Source organism: Protomyctophum parallelum (assembly GCF_964188405.1).
Source record: "Protomyctophum parallelum genome assembly, chromosome: 1".
NCBI classification, from domain to species: domain Eukaryota; kingdom Metazoa; phylum Chordata; class Actinopteri; order Myctophiformes; family Myctophidae; genus Protomyctophum; species Protomyctophum parallelum.
The window spans coordinates 94504963-94521296 of NC_139697.1; the positions used below are offsets into that span (position 1 = coordinate 94504963).

The 16334-nt window shown below is 46.7% G+C and overlaps 1 protein-coding gene across 1 annotated transcript in view; it reads right to left on the reverse strand.

The window, feature by feature from the left end:
- Window positions 1-16334, reverse strand: part of hlcs (holocarboxylase synthetase (biotin-(proprionyl-CoA-carboxylase (ATP-hydrolysing)) ligase)) — a 68872-nt gene that overhangs the window by 45917 nt on the left and 6621 nt on the right. The window contains exons 3-9 of the mRNA XM_083760684.1: window positions 15758-15920; window positions 14332-14548; window positions 13567-13807; window positions 12190-12426; window positions 10832-10993; window positions 9764-9934; window positions 7398-7577 (exon numbers count right to left, since the gene is read on the reverse strand). Of these exons, the coding sequence (XP_083616810.1) occupies window positions 7398-7577; window positions 9764-9934; window positions 10832-10993; window positions 12190-12426; window positions 13567-13807; window positions 14332-14548; window positions 15758-15920 (1371 nt within the window). The remainder of the gene's footprint in view (window positions 1-7397; window positions 7578-9763; window positions 9935-10831; window positions 10994-12189; window positions 12427-13566; window positions 13808-14331; window positions 14549-15757; window positions 15921-16334) is intronic.

The following is a 16334-nucleotide window of genomic DNA, read 5'->3' on the forward strand; positions in this document are numbered from 1 at the left end:
GTTCTTTGATTTTTCAAAAAATGATGCATGAATATACATGATGCTAACACCAACATGGGTTCCCGTTCAGAATGGGTTAAAGGACCACTTCACCACTTTTCAACCCATCTTCATATAATTGGTCCTCACTAATATTATAGTGCACCAGTGACATCATCAATGGGCAGATTTCTTTTGAAAGAACATTTCGATTTGTATTATCGTGAGAACGATTGCTTCCATTTTCGCATTGCACCTTTTCAGGAATGGAGAGCCTGCCGTTTCCATTTATTAGCTTGGATTCCCCATCGATGAGGTCAATGGTGGACGGGTTTCTGAACTGCCTACACAGACTGAGTAGCTGCTATTTTATCATGAACATCACACATGAGCACCAATTTTATGAAGATAGATTGAAAAGTGTTGAAGTGGTTCTTTGACTGCCAGCATTCTTCAGTGAAAACCTCATTTGAAGGTTTGAAGGGCTTTAAGCAACTAATCGACTATTCAACTAGTCGTCTAAATCCACTAGTGCACCTTGTACTAGTACTAGTTGACAAGCGTCAAGATCAGGTAGATTACAGTTATAGTCACCAATGTACACATATTTATTTCCAAAAACAAAATACATAATAGGTACAGTAGTTAAACAACTAGTCGACTAGTCGACTAGTTGTTTAGTAAACTAGGCAACTAGTCAACTAGTAAAAAGGACTAGAAGTGAATGCCGGAACGTCCCGCTATAAACACAATAAAATAACCCCAAACCTTGACGGCTGCCCAATAACCCACAAACCAACAGTCCGAAATCCAGGAGTCATCTTTGACACATCTCTATCCTTTCACACACACCACATAAAGAAGCATCACAAAATCTGCCTTCTTCCATCTGCGCGACGTAGCTATAGAATCCGTCCAACACTTTCACTTCCCGATGCCGAAACCCATGGTCCATCACCTCGAGAATAGAATAATACTGCAATGCTCTCTTCTCCGGTTTACCAGCAACGGCAACAAGTGGTCTTATAGGTCTAGTCCAAATTGCAGCAGCTGGAGTACTAACCAGGAAAAGGACATTTGACTCCACCTCACCGCCTAGCACTCACCTCTTAAGTTCAGACTCCACCTCACCCCCTAGCACTCACCTCTTCACTCCACCTCACCCCCCTAGCACTCACCTCTTCAGACTCCACCTCACCCCCTAGCACTCACCTCTTCACTCCACCTCACCCCCCTAGCACTCACCTCTTCAGACTCCACCTCACCCCCTAGCACTCACCTCTTCACTCCACCTCACCCCCTAGCACTCACCTCTTCACTCCACCTCACCCCCTAGCACTCACCTCTTCACTCCACCTCACCCCCTAGCACTCACCTCTTCAGACTCCACCTCACCCCCTAGCACTCACCTCTTCACTCCACCTCACCCCCTAGCACTCACCTCTTCAGACTCCACCTCACCCCCCTAGCACTCACCACTTCACTCCACCTCACCCCCTAGCACTCCTCTTCACTCCACCTCACCCCCTAGCACTCACCTCTTCACTCCACCTCACCCCCTAGCACTCACCTCTTCACTCCACCTCACCCCCTAGCACTCACCTCTTCACTCCACCTCACCCCCTAGCACTCACCTCTTCACTCCACCTAACCCCCTAGCACTCTCCTCTTCACTCCACCTAACCCCCTAGCACTCACCTCTTCACTCCACCTCACCCCCTAGCACTCACCTCTTCACTCCACCTCACCCCCTAGCACTCACCTCTTCACTCCACCTCACCCCCTAGCACTCACCTCTTCACTCCACCTAACCCCCTAGCACTCACCTCTTCACTCCACCTCACCCCCCTAGCACTCACCTCTTCACTCCACCTCACCCCCCTAGCACTCACCTCTTCAGACTCCACCTCACCCCCCTAGCACTCACCTCTTCACTCCACCTCACCCCCTAGCACTCACCTCTTCACTCCACCTCACCCCCTAGCACTCACCTCTTCAGACTCCACCTCACCCCCTAGCACTCACCTCTTCAGACTCCACCTCACCCCCTAGCACTCACCTCTTCAGACTCCACCTCACCCCCTAGCACTCACCTCTTCACTCCACCTCACCCCCCTAGCACTCACCTCTTCACTCCACCTCACCCCCTAGCACTCACCTCTTCACTCCACCTCACCCCCTAGCACTCACCTCTTCAGACTCCACATCACCCCCTAGCACTCACCTCTTCAGACTCCACCTCACCCCCTAGCACTCACCTCTTCAGACTCCACCTCACCCCCCTAGCACTCACCTCTTCAGACTCCACCTCACCCCCCTAGCACTCACCTCTTCACTCCACCTCACCCCCTAGCACTCACCTCTTCAGACTCCACCTCACCCCCTAGCACTCACCTCTTCACTCCACCTCACCCCCTAGCACTCACCTCTTCAGACTCCACCTCACCCCCTAGCACTCACCTCTTCAGACTCCACCTCACCCCCTAGCACTCACCTCTTCACTCCACCTCACCCCCTAGCACTCACCTCTTCAGACTCCACCTCACCCCCTAGCACTCACCTCTTCACTCCACCTCACCCCCTAGCACTCACCTCTTCACTCCACCTCACCCCCTAGCACTCACCTCTTCAGACTCCACCTCACCCCCTAGCACTCACCTCTTCAGACTCCACCTCACCCCCTAGCACTCACCTCTTCAGACTCCACCTCACCCCCCTAGCACTCACCTCTTCAGACTCCACCTCACCCCCCTAGCACTCATCTCTTCAGACTACACCTCACCCCCTAGCACTCACCTCTTCAGACTCCACCTCACCCCCCTAGCACTCACCTCTTGACATGGGCTGACAGAGGCACTCGTATTGCCCTCCATGTTCTACTTGACCAAAGGTCATGACCAGCTGCCCAAAAAGTAAATCACCCATTAGAAAATGACAGGTTAAAATGTACACTTTGTAGCACAAACTATTGTAAATTAAATTGTAAATTGTAAAACTATTGAAAGACAGAATGAGTCTTTTTACAACAGATAGTTGTAAAAAGGTAGCATTGTTCTTCGTGGATAGCCAATAATATTTACTGAAGACGGAATGCACTTGCCCGTCGGGCAACTTTAAAGCAAACTCAACTTGCCCAAACTGTTTATTGTCTTGCCGTCGGGCAGTCGGGCAAACCGTTAGTGTCATCCCGCCGGATAGACGACATCCACAGTTCCACTATACAGATGTACGTCTGTTGGTTAGATATTCGTCCATTGTAAATAGTGCCCTTCACGCATTGATTAGCGATCAATTACATCGATGGCGACTTTCGCTTAAAGATCATACGACTCGGGGCATCTGCCCGTGTATAATTCTCAGACAGAACCAGTGAACAGTGAAGGTGCAACAGGTCTGCAGCTGTCTGCCCTGCCCCATGTGTGTACCCTAGGAGGGGGGGGGGGTCCAACCAGGCGGCAATCTGGAAGCAATCGCTGCCTTTCCTTTTCATCAGCCTGGTGTTTGTTAACAGAAAGTGTTCGGGGCAGCGGGGTCCACAGGTCACAGCCCTATCCAAACACACCCAACCATCATAATAATAATCATCATTTGGTACAGTTTTTACTTTCTTTTTTTCCCCACCACCCCTAACAGAAACCTTAGCTCTGATATTCAGCAGAAACGCCAACAAGGGCCCCCCGAAACTTCATTTTGGTCACACTTTCACCCCCTCGGCGTGATTTATGAGCACCGCCTTTAACCGCTAGCATGGGCTTAGCAACGGGACCGTCAGAATATACATATAATGCCCGTGTTGTGTAAGTGCAAGTGGCAGTCGGGCTTTGTTATGTCCATTAAGTTAAGTTAAGGGGATTCCTTCCACTTTGGACGAAGTGAGATTAAAAACACATTGCGAGGACAAAGTGCAGACCGGTGATAACATCTGCACTGAGTGTTTTTTTTTTTCTTACAGCCTGCTTACCAGCACGCTGCAGCTCTGCTGACTCCTAGTGGCCGCGTTATAAACGGCAAGACATAAAACATTCCTCATAGACATAGAAGAGTAACTTACCAAAATAATAAACGCAAATATAAGGCTTTCCATACCATTGAAGCACCATTAAAGGAGAATTCCATACTAAAAGGCTTTCTTACCTTTCTTTGTAGTCGGACTCGTTACGTCCCCACCAAAGAGGTCCAGGTGTAATTTTGTTCAAAAGCTCCTTATTGGCTATTTCCCCAACCATAAGCCCTCAATGAATTGCATTGAATGGAATGGGAATTTAATGGGGCTATGGGGTGTTGTGGTAGGGGAAATAGCCAATAAGGAGTTTTTGCACAAAAAAAACACCTGGACCTCTTTGGTGGGGACGTAACAACTTCAAAGAAAGTTAAGAAAGCATTCTAGCATGGAATTCTCCTTTAAGGTCACCACACACGGAGCACGTTTTTCGGATTTCTAGCAGCGTTTCTCCATCGGTTTCCCAAAAAAACGCGTCCAGCGTGCAACCACCTTTAGGGTTTCTTTGGGGGTGCCGTGTAAAGGCACATTCATACTACGGTTTTATAGGCGACAAGGTGTACAACATGACGTCACACCGCGGTGGTAATAAGCAGACTCACCGCTCACCATAAAGGGGCCGGGCTGCAACGATTCATCGATTCATCGTAATCGAATCGATTATTCAATTTGTTGTCAACTAATTTAGTAATCGTTTCGGCAACTAATCACTAGTTTTTTGCAATTTATCATAGGTGATTTCCATAGTTTTTCCAGTGTTAAGTGTAAGTAAAGTAAAGGAGAAGTGAGCCATCTCTCTTCCCTTACAATCTGATGATAGAGGCACAGAAACGACTGCAAAGCAAAATATGACACGTAGCGATTATAATATCAAGAACAAGAACAATATTTATTTTTAAATGACCTACTGTATGTATTTGAGTTCAGAAGAGTACTGTTCCTTTTAGACTGACACATGTGTAGCTATTCTTTAATCAAATGTATGCAGTCAGAATAAGCCTAAAGACACCATGAGTTGCTTTAACTCATTTTAATTTAGTTTGTCTTTTATTTGAATAGCAGCCTAATCAGCAGCTAATCAAATGACATTTTGAATTATTTATATATCTTTTGTCTAAAATAACCAAAAATATATATTTAAGGTGATAGCTAAATAAGTGTCATAATCCGATTCATCAGCAGATGAATCGATTATGAAAATAATCGTTAGTTGCAGCCCTATAAAAGGGCCTTGCAAACGTGAAGTGAGGAACGCAGGCGTTGTTGCCTGGATCAACACAGGTCACCTCCAGGTCTGTTGAAGAAGGCCTGGTTCAACACAGGTCTCCTCCAGGTCTGTTGAAGAGGGCCTGGATCTACACAGGTCTCCTCCAGGTCTGTTGAAGAGGGGCGCAAGCTAAACAGAAAATAATCCAGGTCTGGTGAGTCGCGGGCGTGTGCACGCAATGAGCACGCGCGCAAAATATTCACGGGACGGCACTCGCGTAAATATACACTTGCGTTGTCACACCGCGACTCATTGAAAATTAACTATAGGCGCGTTTTATCGCTCCCCGTTTACACATCTTTCTGTTTTTACTACAGGTCACCTTGTCACCTAAAACTGGAGTACGAATAGGCCTAAAAGGACCACTTTTCAACCTACCTTCATATAATTGGTCCTCACTCCTCACTAATGACCATGATAAAATAGCACCATTTCTTTCTACTCAGTCTGTGTCTCATAGGAGGGCTGTGTGGGGGCAGTTCAGAAACCCGTCCACCGGTGGCATCATCGATGCGGAATCCAAGCTATTAGAAACTGCAGGCTTTCTAGTCCTGAAAGGTTGCAATGTGAAAATGGAAGCCAAAATGGAAGCTCACGATAATAAAAAGCTAAATTAATTTTGTTAAAAAACAATCTGCCTAACAATGATGATGTGGTGAACGGGCTTCTGAACTGCTCACAGCCCTTAATGAGACACAGCCCGAGTAGGAAAACAATGGTGCTATTTTATCATGAACATTAGTGAGGACATAATTATATGAAGAGAGGTTGAAAAGTGGTGAAGTGGTCCTTTAAGTCCCACTATAGTGCCCACTATAGTGCGGACCAAATAACTGCACCTTGCTAAAATGGTTCTGTAGTTTATAACTTGGCTAAATGAACTCAGCCGCAATGTATTGCCAGCTGTATGTAAGCCTGTGTGAGTCTCTGGGTTTATTTAGTGACACAAGCATGTCACTTCAAGGTCCTGCCCTCGGTAGGAGATACACTGCATCGAGATTCAAGAAGGCAAAGGGCAGTGCCAGTTTCATCCCCTTCTGCCATTAGGTTCCTTAACAAACACAAACCCCCAATACCTGATTCACCTCAACTGGACCTGCTCGCCAGTGCCCCCGGCGTGAGCGCGCACACACACACACACACACACACACACACACACACACACACACACAGCGCTAATCTAATCTAATTAATTTCTACATTGGATACACTGTGAACACAGGGTATTTTTTGTGTGTGTTGGACATACAGGTAGTTCCTGCCCGACATTGATGATGGTACTCATACTAACGACTCCTCCATAAACTCACAGTCACACAGTGCCCTCTACTGGTAACAGCTGTGCACACAACCAACATATAAACATCATCATACTATCATCATACTATAATTCTAACAATGTCTGTGTGTGTGAGTGTGTGAGTGTGTGTGTGTCAGAAACACCGCATTATCTCCTCATTGCCGGCACCAATCGCTCCCACTTTTCACACAGGCATTGACCATATGAATATGGAGGGCGTAACGAAGCCCTTTTTTCAATTTGACACATTAATGATTAATAATGAATTTATTAGTGAATTCCTCACACACCTCCGCCCCTTAGCGACACCTGTATCACAGGCCACCGTTCTCACCGTTACCCCACTGGCATGCTTGGCATCGAACGTAACAGGAAAGTTGACTGTAGCAAGATGGCCGCCGGTGAACGACACCGGAGACTCCGCCTTGCACCATCTAGCCTTTTATATTATGTCTATGGACCCAGTGACGGAGCGCTCGTAGAGGCTCATGGCTCCTACCTGGGAAGCTGGCAGAACATTCACTAAAAACGCCGGGACAACGCTCCACACGTCCCAAACTCTTCTCCCTCCTGGCTCCAAAACTATGGCATGCACTTCCCATTGCAATAAGAACTGCAGACTCACTCCAAATCTTTCGCTGTGGTCTGAAAACCCACCTCTTCAGACTCCATCTTAGTCCGTAGCACTTGCCTCGACGACCATACAGGCTCAACTCATGTAATTTAGATAGCATTTTATGTAGACATACAGTATAGTACCCTACTAGTGACTATATAGCGTATACTCATAGTTTCATTGCACAGATAATTCTGTTAGACGGATGTTAGGTTTTGGATTAGGAAAGTTGTACCTGGCAGGTGGAGAACAGGTATACAGGAGTGGGAGGTGGCGTCTGGCCCAGCTCACAGCTCAGACCCAGGGAGGTCAGGATCTCGGTCAGGACCTCGTAGCGCCGCGCGTTGCTGGAATTGAGCTCGTCGAAGCCCTCCGACGTCACCTCCTGGGACTCCGGCGACATTTCCAGATGCACCTGCAGCGAAGAAGGAGGCGGGAAACTTAATTCCTTTTAGAAAGCAGCTGCTTTTGTGGCTAGCTGTAAAACAGAATGCATCGTGACAATATGGATTCGGATAACCACAACCCAAAACAGAATGCATTGTGACAATATGGGAGAAAACAAAACCTTTCCTTTTATTTTATTCAAATAAAAATGTGAGGTTTTGGAATATGAACACGAACCGGAAATATTCCATCACAGCAGCCATCTGTGTCTGTCCAGACTCATATAGCATACGAATGAATGAAGACTTTGATGCGTTTTGTGCGTGTCATGGTGAAAGTTTAATATTATGAACGGGTGAAATCGACCCGCGGCTTCCGATTGGTCTGTGGTCTGCGGGTTGAGGGAAATAAAAAACACCAGTTTGCGCAGCTATACTGCACTGCACTGCAATGTACTGCACGTATCGTTCACTAAACTCACCCCACACACACCCGTCAGGTTTTTTGCACTGCTAAATCTGACATCGTGGCCTACTGAATCAAATTAGTGTTTACTTTTTATCGTAGGTTTTACGCTCGAGGCTCGAGTGAGAAAAGCATGGACAGCGTGGCGCTGGCTGATGGTGTATCAGTCAACAACGTGGCTACTTAACCGGTAGCCTCGGGAAACCCAGACGTTTTTATTTCCAGGGAGGAAAATAAAAGTCTGGGTCTGAGTCCACTTCAATTCGCCATAGAGTAGCGCAAACGTCGATCACTCTCTGCTGATTTCTGATCATCTGCACCTTTGTTAAATTGACGCACACACGCACACCCGTACACACACACACTCCTCTCTATCTCTGTCGTTCTTAAGTAATTAGTCTCATGTCCAGCAGCTGCGCACAGTTTCTCCCTGCGGATCCTGCCTGGAGCCGCCTAGTCCATAGAAAGCATAGGCGAGTTCCAGGCTGCTGGCCAGATTGAGTAGAAAAGTGACAAAACAAATGTACGGAACGCAGCGCTTCAGGCTGAAACCCAGGCTAGGGGGCCATGGCCAAATAAATATGGTATCAGGTATATGGAAACCAGTCTAGGGGGCCATGGCCAAATAAATATGGTATCAGGTATATGGAAACCAGTCTAGGGGGCCATGGCCAAATAAAGATGGTATCAGGTATATGGAACCCAGGCTAGGGGGCCATGGCCAAATAAAGATGGTATCAGGTATATGGAACCCAGGCTAGGGGGCCATGGCCAAATAAAGATGGTATCAGGTATATGGAACCCATACCTGTATTCTTTATTTTGTTTTACTGAGAATAAGGTTAGAAATAAGTTTAGGGTTAGGCATCGTTTTATTGGGGTTAAGTTTAGGTATAGGGTTAGGTTTAGGCATAGTCTTACTGAGGTTAAGCTTAGGAATAAGGTTAGGTTTAACCGTTTAAAGCGCAAATAACATGCATTTTAAAACTGCTTTTAATATTTAATAATCATATTGTCTATGTCCCTCAAACTTATTTTTAATGGTTTGAGCCTCAATCACCACTCTGATATAACCAGGCCTTGTCAATTCTTCCTGGACTTTGAAAGCAGTTTTAGCTGCAATGCCACAATGTCCTGAGGTGGTGGGGGTGCTGATATGCAGATTATTTAATATTTAAGTCATTATAATACTGATGCTAGATAAAACCAGGCTTGTTTCCATTCCATGCCAGCTTGGAAAATCAACAATGGTGGACATTGTAAACAAAGTGGAAATGCAAATTTGCAACTGAAGACTGAAGAAATGGAGGAATTATACAAAGTAGGGTGACATTGATGACATCACGATGAGGCCAAAATCAGTCGAGCTGTTTCTGAGAGCAATTTCCATTAAAACACCCATATGACATGAAGGCCTGATTGTTCAAAATTGGTTATTTGTGGGGATAGAAAACACACATGGGAGCTCCAAAAACACAAAAGAAATTGAAAAAGTAGAATCTTATGTTATAGGTCCTTTAAGCATAATTTTCTTAGGAATACCAGGCCGCGCTGTTCCGCCGGCAGTACGCCCGGGGGCGAGTTGGTAAAAGGGCGACTCTTTTTGTATTCATAAATATATCACTATGGGGATACTTGACACGAAAACGTTTGAGAACTACTGATTTAGAAGGAAGGGATTTTTGGCCTTAATTCTATGTGGAAAATGATTCACTGCACATGAACGGACGGTGGACAGGACATCCATACCTGACACAGGACGGCCTCTCCTCCGTCCTCTCCGTGGGTCAGCCTGACGATGACCATGTCCCTCTGGCCGTGGGCGTCCTCCTGGCCCCCCGTCATCTCCCCCCACAGCTCCACCTCGCCCCCTCCCCGGGGGTCCCGGACAAACACCTGGCCGCTGGCCCGCACGCTGAGCTGCACAGAGTCAATCACAATGACTAAACCCATTGGGACCTGGAACGCATCGGTGTCACTTTAGCGTTTTAACCACTTTAACCGACCCAGCCCTAGAATAGAGATAAAATGGTAAATGGTGCACTTTACATAGATTGTGCATTACATTCACCCATTCACACACACATTCATACACCGATGGCGGCAGAAACCATGCAAGGCACCAACCAGCACATCAAGAGCAATTAGGGGTTCAGAGTCTTGCTCAAGGACACTTCGACACTAACTCTGGGGGAGCCCGGGTTTGAACTGGCAACCTTGCGGTTGCCATCCGGTCGCTCTACTAAGTGAGCGTCAAAAGATGTTTTCCCAAACTTAGTGAAAATAGCAGATCTACAAGCTTGTAGATCGGCTATTTTCTATACTTTCTTAGACCATTCTTTTATTTCTTCATGAAAATTACTGAAAAGAAATCTTAGAATTTTGTTTTTAATTCATGAAATTGTTAGCTTTTTTGGGGGGGAAGTTTTTTCTGAAAACGCTTTGAAATGATAATTAAAGGTATATTCAGTGATTTCACTTAATTCAAATATCACTTATTTTTTTGTTTTGTTGTGATAATCCTCCCTACTATAGAGTGTGCTGGCCATATAAGGAGTTCCTCCCTGTCCCCAGTTAACCCCTGGGGGTCAAAAAACCTTAGGTTTCGATTTTGACTCTCTATCCTGATTGGACGAAAGGCTGGGTCCCACAGCCAAAAACGAAACCTAAGGTTTTTTGAGTGAAATCACTGAATATACCTTTAAAACACATTTTATAATATAATATTTTATTTCAAAAGTAAAAATCCCCTCTCTCATGCTTTTGCGAGTGTGCCAGCGATTATAATCCCCGTGTCTACTCCTGGTCTAGACCGACCTGCAGTTGCGTGGCGTCCTCCCTGGTGAAGCCGAGCCTGCCGATGCGCTGCCTCCGGTTCTCCCTGGCCTCCAGGCACAGGCCCGACGGGCACAGTGTGGACGACAGCCCCAGGACCCTGCCGCCCGCCACGCCCAGGTAGTGCAGGAAACGGGCCTGCAGCTGGAGGGGGAGGGGGGGGGGGGGGGAGGAAGGGGGGCAGAACCAGGTGACTAACCCATTCTGACCTGAGATCAGATTCTAAAAATGTCTTCTACAAGCTATGTTTCTATGTCAGTGGTTCTTCGATTTAAAAAGAAATAGCAGACCTACAAGCTTGTAGCGTGCCACTCGGTGGCACGCTATGAGCTTGTAGATCTGCTATTTTTAAATAGCTAAAGCACAACATAATGTGCTTTAACAACACCAAAAGGGGTTCCCGCCTTACAATGGGCTAATAGAGTAACATGACCTTTGACACAAGCTAAATCAATAGAAGAACAGGGTGACAAGATACAACCTCCCCAGTATTGTGCACGTTATTATATTGAACTTATCCAAACGCCATGCCCCCCCACCCGCTCCCTCAGGTCAAGCACTGCCACACTGCCTACTGGAACCCCACGAGTCCAACAAGAGAGCCTGGGGGCCTGACAGTGGCCCTGCCCCCACACTGTGGAACTCACTCCCAGCCCACATCAGAGCTGCCCCCCACCTTTGACATGTTCAAAAGCACACTCAAAACACACCTTTTCAGACTGGCTTTCCCTACTTAACCCCGGCTAGCCGGTTACCCCCTGACATCCCTGGTACCAACCTGTGGCGTGAGCGCCTCCAGCTAACCGGCTAGCCGGTTACCCCCTGACATCCCTGGTACCAACCTATGGCGTGAGGCTAACCGGCTAGCTGGTTACCCCCTGACATCCCTGGTACCAACCTATGGCGTGAGGCTAACCGGCTAGCTGGTTACCCCCTGACATCCCTGGTACCAACCTGTAGCGTGAGCGCCTCCAGCTAACCGGCTAGCCGGTTACCCCCTGTCATCCCTGGTACCAACCTGTGGCGTGAGGCTAACCGGTTACCCCCTGACAGCCCTAGTACCAACCTGTGGCGTGAGGCTAACCGGTTACCCCCTGACAGCCCTAGTACCAACCTGTGGCGTGAGCGCCTCCAGCTAACCGGCTAGCCGGTTACCCCCTGACGGTACCCCCTGACATCCCTAGCACCAACCTGTGGCGTGAGCGCCTCCAGCTAACCGGCTAGCCGGTTACCCCCTGACGGTACCCCCTGACATCGCTAGTACCAACCTGTGGCGTGAGGCTAACCGGCTACCCCCTGACATCCCCCTGACGGTACCCCCTGACATCCCTGGTACCAACCTGTGGCGTGAGCGCCTCCGTCTCGGCCAGCACCAGCAGCGTGGTGCAGTGGGTCCAGGGCTGTGTGAGGACGTGTCGGGGCAGCAGGTGGTAGATGACGTAGCGCTCCGTGTCCACGCACTCCGCCAGCAGGCCGCGGATCTGCTGGAAGCGCTCCTCGCTGCCGCCCGTGTACACCAGCACGTTTGGCGGTTTGCCCGTCCCGTCCCGGCCGCGGCCCGAACCCGTGTCGTCGTCCTGAAATGAGAGGTCGCCAACAGTTCAAGGTCCAATGAACACTGGCTGCGTTTTTCGGATTTTTTTTGCTGCGTTTTTCCGTCGGTTTTCTGCAAAACGCGTTCAGTGTGCAACCACCTTTAAATATGCATGTCATAAATGCATATCATCACATATTTAAAACGGGATTTAATGACTTAACTCTTGAAACTGTAACTGCAGTTTTTAGCGCACCTGATAATATTTTGAACCCCTTTTGGTGTTAGCATTATGTTATACTTTAGCTATTGAAAAATAGCAGATCTACAAGCTCATAGCGCGCCACCGAGTGGCGCGCTACGAGCTTGTAGGTCTGCTATTTTTTTAAAATCGAAGAACGACTGACATAGAAACATAGCTTTTTCAGAAAACTGTCAGGACATTTTTAGAATCTGAGCTCAGGTCAAAATGGGTTAATAATCGATTGAGTAGCATACATGGTCCGTGGAGATCGTAAAGAATAGGTCTTCAACGATGAATCACTTTCAACCTGGCATCCCTATTGTTGTTTATATTAAAATTGGCGGCCTAATTGAACTGGATGACGATACCACTTCTTGGCTGTGTTGCCCTAGCCTAGTATACCTACACAAACAAAACACGTAGCATCCTAACTGCTACTTTTGCTGAATTTGAAATCCTGAAAAGGTTCACCGTTTTGGGACATGAATGAGATCTTCCGCCCGACAACAGACAAAATAAACAACGGCACCAGGAACCAACCGTTTTACACTGAGGAAAACTAAATAGAAACTAAGCCACGATGACTAAAACTATGACTACATTTTGTGACAATGTCGTCAAACGAATAGAAAGTAGACTAAAATGTTAGGGAGGGACTAGTGGACTCATTTTACGCTTGGTTGCATGCTGAAAATAGCCGATCTACAAGCTCACATGCGCCGCGTTGTGAGCTTGTAGATCGGCAATTTTCAGCAAGTGTAAAATGTGTCATTACGACGCCATCAAGACCCGGCAAAATACATTTCAGTCAACTAGACTAACACTAAAACATTACGGGTGACTGAAATGTGACTTAAAAACTAAAGTGAAAATGATTCGAAAGACTACGGACTGAAACCAGATCACGGTTTGCTGTCCACAGACAAACAAACACCGTACCTGGAAGTCGCCCAGGCCCTCGTCCTCGCTGCCGCTGGGCGCAGTGCGGTCGGCGTCGTCGGGCAGATCGGGGATGTTCTCGGCCGAGGCGTACTTCACAGACAGGATGGTGCTGTTCTCCAGCTCCAGACATTCGTGGCAGTTGGACAGGTGCAGGTGTGTGTGGCTGTGGGCCGACATGTGGCCCGCAGGCTCCTGGCTGCCGCTGCACAGCGGCTCCGAGCCTCTGCGCTCCTCCAACCTATAGGAAAACACCTTATTAGTAGGCTAGTAGAATTATTAGTATTGGTTTAATTGTGGGTTTTTTTTGTCATTGGAAGATAACATTAACCTGGAGTGCTTGCACTTTTCCTGTTTTGTATGCGTCTATGGAGACTTTTTGGTATTTTTGGTTTCTTCCAGAAAGAAGAAACCCCCCCCCCCCCCAAAAAAAACAAAACAACATTGGAATAAAGAAATTAATAATTACCTGTTAAAATAAACATTGCATAGGGCCCATGTGACAGATAACTTAAATATGACTGACCATGTCATACATATAGTTAATATAAACATTGCATAGGGCCCATGTGACAGATAACTGAAATATGACTGACCATGTCATATAGTTAATATAAACATTGCATAGGGCCCATGTGAACTGAAATATGTATACATATTGTACCAATAATCAAAATAAATACGAGGGCCAGGTCAGGTCACATTAATGTATTAACGTGCAGGGGCCACAGGCACACTAAGCGAGGACCCCCGCTCTGCCCGAACCTCTTCCTGGCGTCGGGTGGTAGCAGCAGGCTGCCCTTCCTGCACTGGGCGTGCTGAAGGTCCGGCTCCGCGTCTCTCCCGTCACACGGCGGCGACACTACAGAAAGCACGATCTCCGTCTGCGTGTTGTCCAGAGCGAGGGACGACGGGTTGTCTGCGTTCTCCGTCCGTGGCTTCTCCAAAAGCTCTTTGAGGGACGACTCTTGGAGCAGAACGGCTATAGGGGAAACATAAAATAAAATAAAATAAAATAAAAATATATATACTTACTGCAAAATGTACCTCCCGTAAGATACATGACTCTTCTAGTGTTAGAGTGCTATATTATATGGGTTTCGTCAATATAGCTTTTTTTTTACAACATAGGCATCTGCAATTGACCCTTCGCTAAACCCCACCTCAAAAGCGATTGACCAATGCCAATCCAAATAGGTTTCGTTGTGGTCAAGCTTTCGTCACCTCATACAGTAGCTGTCGATGTTATTTTGCATGGCTATGTTGTTGAGTTGAACACATACGATATGTATACGATTATACAACATGGCTCTTCTAGAGCTAGTGCGCTATATGGGGTTCCATCAATATAGCTTTTTTGACGACATAGCTAGCAGCAATTATGTGGTCAATGAATGACGATTGTTTATACCACTTTCAACCCGCCATCTCGAATATTTTCAAAGGTTTTGAAGCAAATTACGACCTTGTAGTAGATTTGCTTGGTTTAATTAAAGAAAGTTCAGTTTATGTGTGTGTTTTATATTTAATGTTCATTGTTTAATTAAAGTCAAATGTTCATTTCATGTATCGACGTTTAATATCAAAAAGTTATTTGATTGTATTAGTTTGTTTGCTTACAAGTGTCAAATAGAAACTTAAGCAAGGGTTGTCAAGGGTAAAGTCATTACCGAGAATGCTCACAACACGCGTTGAGCATGTAGATCGTCTATTTTCAGCATGCTAAATAAAATGACTTGTCTTTTAGTTCTACTGGATCTCTTCTTCACTAGTCCCTCCCGAACATTTTAGCCGAAATTGTTGATATGTTTAGTCTTAGTCATCGTAGCTTTGTTTTTTATTTTGTTTTCATTTTGTTTTCGTCTACGAAAAAAGGTAGTCGACAAGAAAATGTCGTTATAGTTTTTAGTCGACAAAATCAACACTACCTAGAATGGAACTCACAGAGGAGAAGGGAACTCTCTTTTTTTATATATGTTTTTTGTGGCTTTCGCCTTTATTTTATATTTTTTATGGAGGGACCGACAGTAGGCTGACAGGAAATGGGGAGAGAGATGGAGGGGGGGGGGGAGACATGCAGTGAAGGCCGTCGGGATCGCGAGTCGAAGACGCGGCACACTGCCAGACTGGATTACCAGCCACAAGGTGCCTGGACCACTGAGCCATGGCCCAGGCCCAGAAGGGAACTCACAGACTATCTTTGAAGGCACTAATCCATTGTCCAGCGCCAGGCGGTCTTCTATGAAGGCTACGCCCAGGCGGCTGAAGTCGTCCACGCTGGCCTGGCACACCGCCCTGAACGTCTGACCAGGCTCACGGGCCAGAGGAACGCAGCACTCTGACCACTTCACCACCTAAAACACATTACACAACGCCTGAACATTACAAATGAAACACATTACACACCGCCTGAACATTACAAATGAAACACATTACACACCGCCTGAACATTACAAATGAAACACATTACACACCGCCTTGAGCGGCTGGCCAGAGGAACACAGCACTCTGACCACTTCACCACCTGAACATAGAAAAAGCAAACAAAAAAACATGAAATGGCTCAAACTGCTCAAACTGCCTTCTGTGATTTTTAAAAGGATCGTCATCGGCACACAGTCCGATAATAGTTTAGTAGCAAACATTGTTACTTAGTTCTTATATTAGTTTTACTGGTCATTTTTTAAGCTTCCTTCGGTAGTGGGCACTGTGCTTACTGTTACAAATGTTATTTGTCTGTCCTACAGTATTATGTTGTCCTGTATCTG